At 44.8% G+C, this 7,500-nt stretch overlaps 2 protein-coding genes across 2 annotated transcripts in view; both read right to left on the bottom strand.

Annotated features, from left to right (window-relative positions):
• Positions 1–324, bottom strand: part of LOC137889962 (histone H3) — a 642-nt gene extending 318 nt beyond the window's left edge. Inside the window, exon 1 of the mRNA XM_068734021.1 lies at positions 1–324. This exon is cut by the window's left edge and continues 318 nt beyond it. Within this exon, the coding sequence (XP_068590122.1) occupies positions 1–270 (270 nt within the window). The 5' untranslated portion in view covers positions 271–324.
• Positions 325–927: 603 nt separating this feature from the next.
• On the bottom strand, positions 928–1,579 carry LOC137889955 (histone H2B 1/2). Its single transcript, XM_068734012.1, has one exon. It carries the CDS (start codon positions 1,562–1,564, stop codon positions 1,187–1,189), a length of 378 nt encoding a protein of 125 aa, XP_068590113.1. The 5' UTR covers positions 1,565–1,579; the 3' UTR covers positions 928–1,186.
• Positions 1,580–7,500: the final 5,921 nt, after the last annotated feature.

The raw sequence follows: 7,500 nt of genomic DNA, 5'->3' as shown, positions 1-7,500 counted from the left end.
GACGGCGGAGCTCTGGAAGCGCAGGTCGGTCTTGAAGTCCTGAGCGATCTCCCGAACCAGGCGCTGGAAGGGCAGCTTGCGGATCAGCAGCTCCGTGGACTTCTGGTAACGACGGATCTCCCGGAGAGCCACGGTACCGGGCCTGTAACGGTGGGGCTTCTTCACTCCGCCGGTGGCCGGGGCGCTCTTACGGGCGGCCTTGGTCGCCAGCTGCTTCCTGGGAGCTTTTCCTCCGGTAGACTTACGGGCGGTCTGCTTGGTTCTGGCCATATTTACTGAACGTCTTCTTCTCTTGACTTAAGAAAAATAGATGTGTTCTTCACACGGCGGCGTCTCGTTTATATAGACGGAGCCGGAGCGCCGGCAACGCTGATTGGTCCAATAAATATGCGCGTGACACTGCAGCTATTGGATAAAAGAAATTTGAAAGTTAAACAATCCCGCTCATTTAGTGATCTAGTACTAAATATGTTGACAAAGCTTTAATTTACAGATAAAATACTCTGTTTAACATTTTACACTATTTTTGCTCAGATGACGCATTTTTAATGTGTAAATAGACAGAAAATAGATTGTACAGCCTTCTATAGCACTCTGACTTAATAGAAATATACACTGAAATACAAACGTACTTTTATAAATATATTTTGATAGGAATTTAAAAGTATCATCTAAATAAAATGAGAGCAATAATTTTCATCCAACCACTCAATCTGAATATATAGTATTAGCTTCTTTTTTTGCATTTTACTTTATTATATAGTTAGCATTTGACCCATGTACTCGTTTTTAATTTCCTTTGTATATTACACATTTTCTACTGTTTCTTGTCACTGTCCACTTTGCTGCTGTAAATCCCCTCATTGTGACTAATAAAGACTTTATAATCACAACAAGGTGTAAACTGTCTGTCTGTCTGTCTGTGTGTTCCAGAGTTTACACCTTGTTGTGATTATAAAGTCTTTATTAGTCACAATGAACACACACACGGTCTCAGTTCATAGTAACTTAAGCATTGGGTTTACATAATTGGGGATATCATCTAATGTCACACAGAGACACATCAAACTAAAGGTTGATACTTAGATAGACCTTATCTGACAAGTTCCAGGGTCGTGACTCTTTCAGAGGGGGTGCGTGGCTCTTAAAAGAGCCGTTGGTTGTTGACAGAACGCTGCGGGACGGTCTACTTCGAGCTCGTATACTTGGTCACGGCCTTGGTTCCCTCAGACACGGCGTGCTTAGCCAGCTCACCGGGCAGGAGGAGGCGGACGGCGGTCTGGATCTCCCTGGAGGTGATGGTGGAGCGCTTGTTGTAGTGGGCCAGACGGGAGGCCTCACCGGCGATGCGCTCGAAGATGTCACTCACGAAGGAGTTCATGATGCCCATGGCCTTGGAGGAGATGCCGGTGTCGGGGTGGACCTGCTTCATCACCTTGTACACATAGATGGCGTAGCTCTCCTTCCTGGTCTTTCTCCTCTTCTTGTCCTTCTTTCCGGCGGTCTTGGTCACCGCTTTCTTAGAACCCTTTTTGGGGGCTGCTTTCGCTGCTGGTTCAGGCATCTTTACGGTTCTGGTGTTCACCGATAAGTGTGAGTTCAGAGTGTTGCGCTGCCATAATATAAACCCGACGCATGCAAATATTGCTGTGCTGTCCCGCCTCTGCTATTGGCTGATGTTTCCTGCGTCGCAGAGTAACTATGCGGAAGTCTCCCTCTACTCGCATGTGATGTGAGAACTTTTTATCTGTGTTTGATGTTTTTTTAAATGAAATATGATAATCCTTTATAATATAATTATAATAAATAATAATAATAATATAAAACAGTAGTATAGAAACATTACAAAAGGAAAAGAGTAACTTAATATTGATTATATTCTCAAAACCTTCATCTTAACTAAGTACAAAATGATAAGTGTTTAAACTTATAAAACCAGGTAACTAAGAGAGTATATATTTGTATATTATGTATTTAAAATATATATTCCTGCTACCATCTCTGAAATGCTCTCAATGTGGATTTATTTATTTATTAAAAGTTAATATGTGAAGGTTTTTATTAAAGATCAGCAGCTTTTACAGAATACAATTAAATTAAATTAATTTAAATTAAATTAAATTTAGAATTTGGCTGGAGAATGGGAGCAGCTGGGGCGGTATTGCAGTCGCTCTACCGCACCGTTGTGACGAAAAGAGAGCCGAGCCGCAAGACAAAGCTCTCTATCTACCGGGCAATCTTGGTTCCTACCCTCACCTGTGGTCATGTGGACTGGGTCATGACCCAAAGAATTAGATCGTGGGTACAAGCGGCCGAAATGGGTTTCCTCAGGAGGGTGGCTGGCATCTCCCTTAGAGATAGGGGGAGAAGTTGGATCGTCCGTGAGGGACTCTGAGTAGAGCCGCTGCTCCTTTGCGTGGAAAGGAGCCAGTTGAGGTGGTTCAGGCATCTGGTGAGGATGCCACCTGGGCGCCTCCCTAGGGAGATGGTCCAGGCACGACCGGCTGGGAGGAGACCCCGAGGGAGGCCCGGGACCAGGTGGAGGGACTATGTCTCCAAACTGGTCCTGGGAGCGCCTCGGGATCCCCCAGTCAGAGCTGGCTGATGTGGCACCGGGAAAGGGAAGTTTCATTTCTCTAAAAGCATCTAATGATGAGTGGCAGAGGGAAAACCGGAGTTTAACCGACTAAACTCTGACAGGATGAGTGGACGCGGGAAAGGAGGAAAACCGGAGTCTCAATAGACAGTGTGCTCTGTTTTTCATTGCGGAACTTGTGCGCGTTTATCAAAAAAAACAAACAACAACAACAACAACATCTGTAAGTAGAGCGTGTCCTGCTCTCAGCGCCCGGCTGGGCTGCTGCTAGGTGCTATGGCTCCACGCACAGTCATTCCTCAATACTCCTCAAAATTTGGGCAGTTTTGGGTCCGTCTGAAATACAATGGTGTCGGTGAACCTCCCAGCCGTGATCATGTTGGTGAAACTCTTCTGTTTGACTCCTCCTGGATCAACACATCAGAAGTTTACTCGTACATTGCTCAACCAAGCAAAAGAAACTTTGAGCTGTGCTTCTTTCATGAAGCTCCTCTCAGGCGTTTCCTGGAAATCCAACGCTCAAAAGATTTTGAATCTAGATGGATAGACTGGACAATTGAATCTTCAATTCAAATGGACATAACCACTATAATAGTGAAGTTCTGGACAGGTAGAATACCTGATGCTGACATTGAGTTATACCTGAGCAGGTACTGCGATATCCTGCACACTAACAAGCCGGTAGATAAGTTCGGTATCTGGTACGGAGTAAGGAGATACAAGGTGGAACTCCGTAAAGACATCAACGGACATCTTGTATCCATCCCCAACTCCATCTCCATCTCCCTTGGTCCCTACAACGGACGCATCATATACCCCGGTCAGTCAGTCACCTGCTTCATCTGCCACTCTGCTGACCACCAGGTGAAGCAGTGTACTTTTGTCAAATGCTGGCGATGCAGCGGTTTGGGCCACAAGGCCAAAGAGTGTCCCGCAGAGAGTCAGTGCAGCCTGTGTGGAGAAAAAGGCCACACCTTCTTCGGCTGCCCTGCCTCATACTCCAACAGGGCGAGATTACATTACATTACATTACAGTCATTTAGCAGACGCTTTTATCCAAAGCGACTTACAATAAGTGCATCAACATTGGTAATCAAAAGAACTACTAGTCACCAGAAGTCATAAGTTCATTTCCTTTTCCAAACAAGCATCTAAGAGCCTGAAGCAGAGCATAACTCAGAGCCAAAGTACAGAAACAAGAGAAACAGTAAGTGCTATAAGTAATACCAATACAATAAGTGCAACAAGCTAGTATGAAAACAATAAGCGGTGAGTGGAAGGCTCAGGGTAGCACTTCCTGAAGAGGTGGGTTTTCAGCCTGCGCCGAAAGATGGGCAGCGACTCCGCTGTCCTGACGTCAGTGGGAAGTTCATTCCACCACTGAGGGGCCAGGACAGAAAACAGACGTGACCGGGTCGATCGGCCGCCAGGACCTCTGAGCAACGGGGCGACCGATCGCCCCGAGGCAGCAGAGCGAAGTGGTTGGGCGGGGGTGTAAGGCTTGACCGTGGCCTGGAGATAGGAAGGAGCTGTTCCTTTCACTGCCCTGTATTCTAGCACCAGAGTCTTAAACTGGATGAGCTCTTACAGGGAGCCAGTGTAGAGAACGGAGAAAGGAAGTTGTGTGGGAGAACTTGGGGCGATTGAACACCAGGCGAGCTGCGGCTTTCTGGACAAGCTCCAGAGGTCTGATGGCCGACGCCGGGGCTCCGGCGAGTAGAGAGTTGCAGTAGTCCAGGCGGGAGATGACAAGAGCCTGGATGAGAACCTGCGTCGTCTCATCAGTCAGGAAGGGACGAATCCTCCTGATGTTGTAGAGCAGGAATCTGCAGGAGCGTGTAACGGATGAAATGTTTGCTGAGAATGACAGTTGGTCATCTAGGGTCACACCCAGGTTCCTCGCAGTCCGAGTTGGCGTCACCACGGTATCATCAATGGTGATGGACAGGTCCCGGTGTGGGCAACCCTTCCCCGGGAGGAACAGTAGCTCGGTTTTGTCCAGGTTGAGCTTGAGGTGGTGTGTCGTCATCCACTTCGAGATGTCAGCCAAACATGCAGCGATGCGCGTCTCCATTTGGGTGTCACCGGGGGGAAATGACAAGACCAGCTGGGTGTCATCGGCATAACAATGGTAGGAGAAGTCATGCGAGTGAATAACAGAACCCAGAGATGTTGTGTAGAGCGAGAAGAGAAGGGGGCCCAGGACTGACCCTTGCGGAACCCCCGTAGTCAGCATGCGTGGTTCCGACACGGCCCCCCTCCAGGTCACCTGGTAGGATCGACCCGTCAGGTAGGATGCAAACAGGGAGAGTGCAGAGCCTGAGACGCCCATCCCCTCGAGGGTGGAGAGGAGGATTTGATGGTTCAACACCAGTCTGCTCCCCATCCTTCCACCCTGCAGCTGTCCAATCCTCCACTCCCCCAGCCTCAACCTGATCCTCCTCCACCCCCCCAGCCTCAACCTGATCCTCCTCCATCCCCTCAGCCTCCTCCGGATCCTCCTCCATCCCCTCAGCTGCCTGACGGACAGCTGGATTTCCACCAGCTTCGGGCCCTTTTCCATCCCTCAAACCTGAGGCCGGGACCTGCACCTCCTCGGACCCAGCAGCCCTTTGCAGATCCTTTTGCTCCTCCACAACATCCTCCACAGCGAGAACAACCTGCCACAGCCGAGTTTCAACCCTCAGCTCCTCCTCCCGATGATGATGTCTCCTCTCTATCAGGTGAGGGGAGATTATTTATTGTTAGTGAATCAGTGAGTGAGAATAGTAGTGATGAAAATGATTATGAGAGTGCCAGTGAGAGCCCCAGCTCAGAATTCAGCTCGATCGGTTTGACAGCTGGCCAGAGAGCCAGCAGCACCCCTCTCCACCCCCCCACGGGTGCAGAATCAGACTCTTTCTCTCCCACACCTGAGTTTCCTGCCCCCACAACTAGTGAGACACAGAACGAAGCACCATTCCAGTTGGTCACCAAGAAAAAGATGAAGAGGCGAGCCCACTCCACCTCTCATAAAAATGAGAAACGTTTAAACAATAACCCGTCACCATAGCTTTCACCTCTACTCCATTATGAGCCTTCTTAAAATCGCCACCTGGAACGTTCGTGGAGTTCAGTTGAGTGTTTATCGACAACAAAAAATGAAGTATTTATTGGACACTGACTTTGACATTCTATGTACTCAGGAACTTAGACTAAAAACTAGTAACGACGTTGACAATGTGTGTGACATGTGGCCTAAAGGTAAATGTGTAATATCTATAGGTGAGAGCAGCGCTGATGGTGTCGGCATTTTTTTTAAGACTCATGATGTTGTCATTATTAGAAAAAGGGATATTATTCCAGGCAGACTTTTGATGCTAGATTGCCTTTTTAGAGGAGAAAAACACAGAATAATAAATGTTTCTACTTCTCCCGACAAATCTCAAAAAAACTGTTTATTTAAAAGACTTAGAGAATTATTGTCAGTAGGTTATAAAATTATATTATGTGGTGACTTTAACACAGTTACTGAAGACAAAGACAGATGTAGTAAGAAGCCCTTCAAACTGAGTCCAGAAGGCAAATTTTTAAAACAAGTATGTGAAGAAACTAAATTAATAGATGTATGTAGATCTGTAAATCCTTCAGGATATGAATTCACCAGGTTTGACTCAAACACCAAAACTCGTATAGATAGAATTTATGTATCGTCACACTTCAAAGCAGTAAATTATAGAACCATATTAAATGACTTCTCAGATCACCTCATAGTTAAAACATCTGTATCTTCTGGAACCTCAGCTAGCAGAGGCTTCTGGAAACTAAATACTCAATGCCTAAAAAATACAGATTTATTAAAGGAGCTAAAACAGGAAATACACAAAACAACACAACTAAAAATCCTAACCAAATCTAATATTAAACTATGGGAAATATTGAAATATAGAGTGAAAGATTTATTCAAATTCAAATGCAGAGAATTAAATAAAGCAAAAAATACATATTATGATGAATTAATGAAGCAATACATTAGTCTGAAACAGAAGAAAAAAAATCTACAGTAGATGAGGAAACTATGACAAGTATTAAGAAACAAATAGACAACTTTAATCATGAGTTATTGTATAATATTTATAAACAGTCACACTTAGATAACAGAGGGAATTTAATTCATGCTCTGAAATCAAGTCAAAAACAAATTCAAGCTAAATTTATTAAATGTATAAAGAACCATAAAGGTGATACTTTTTACTGTGAAAAGGAAAAAAGAGAAGTAATCAGAAATCTGTGTGTCGATGCATATAAGAGAATAGACATAGATGTAAGCTGTGTCAATATTCTGTTGGAAACGATGCCTTCATACAGCGACTTAAACTTCACTCATCTTAGTGGAGAGATAAGAAAAGAGGAAGTGATGGAGGCCATCCAACAACTTAACGTCAGTAAAAGTCCTGGTCCTGACGGTCTGCCCACTGAGTTCTATCAGCTTTACAACGACGACGTCTTAAACCTCCTCACTGCTGTGTACAACGAAGGTATAAACAGCGGCTGTATGGGAGACTCCTTTTATCAAGGTGTTTTATGTTTATTGTTGAAGAAAGGTGATGATGCTGACTTGGACAACTACAGACATCTCACTATTATGAATACAGACTATAAGATTCTTGCTAAAATAATTATGAACAGATTAAATGACATATTAGACAAAATCATAGATAAAGAACAAACTTGTGCAATTAAAAAAATAAAATAAATTCAGATCATTTAATTTCAGGTTTAAGTGTAGGTCATATGCCCAAAGTCACAGCCATCGCTTACGCTGATGACATCACTGTTATTATTAAAAACCAGCTGGAGATGGATGCCTTAACCAACAATCTAGCTCTGTATGAACTAGCATCCGGAGCTAAATTAAATCATAA

This window comes from Cebidichthys violaceus, unplaced genomic scaffold (genome assembly GCF_023349555.1).
Source record: "Cebidichthys violaceus isolate CVI_PGR_0920_01 unplaced genomic scaffold, fCebVio1.0.p SCAF_60, whole genome shotgun sequence".
Taxonomy (NCBI): domain Eukaryota; kingdom Metazoa; phylum Chordata; class Actinopteri; order Perciformes; family Stichaeidae; genus Cebidichthys; species Cebidichthys violaceus.
Note: the sequence above shows the minus strand (reverse complement) of the source record. Positions and strands in the feature narration are given on the sequence as shown.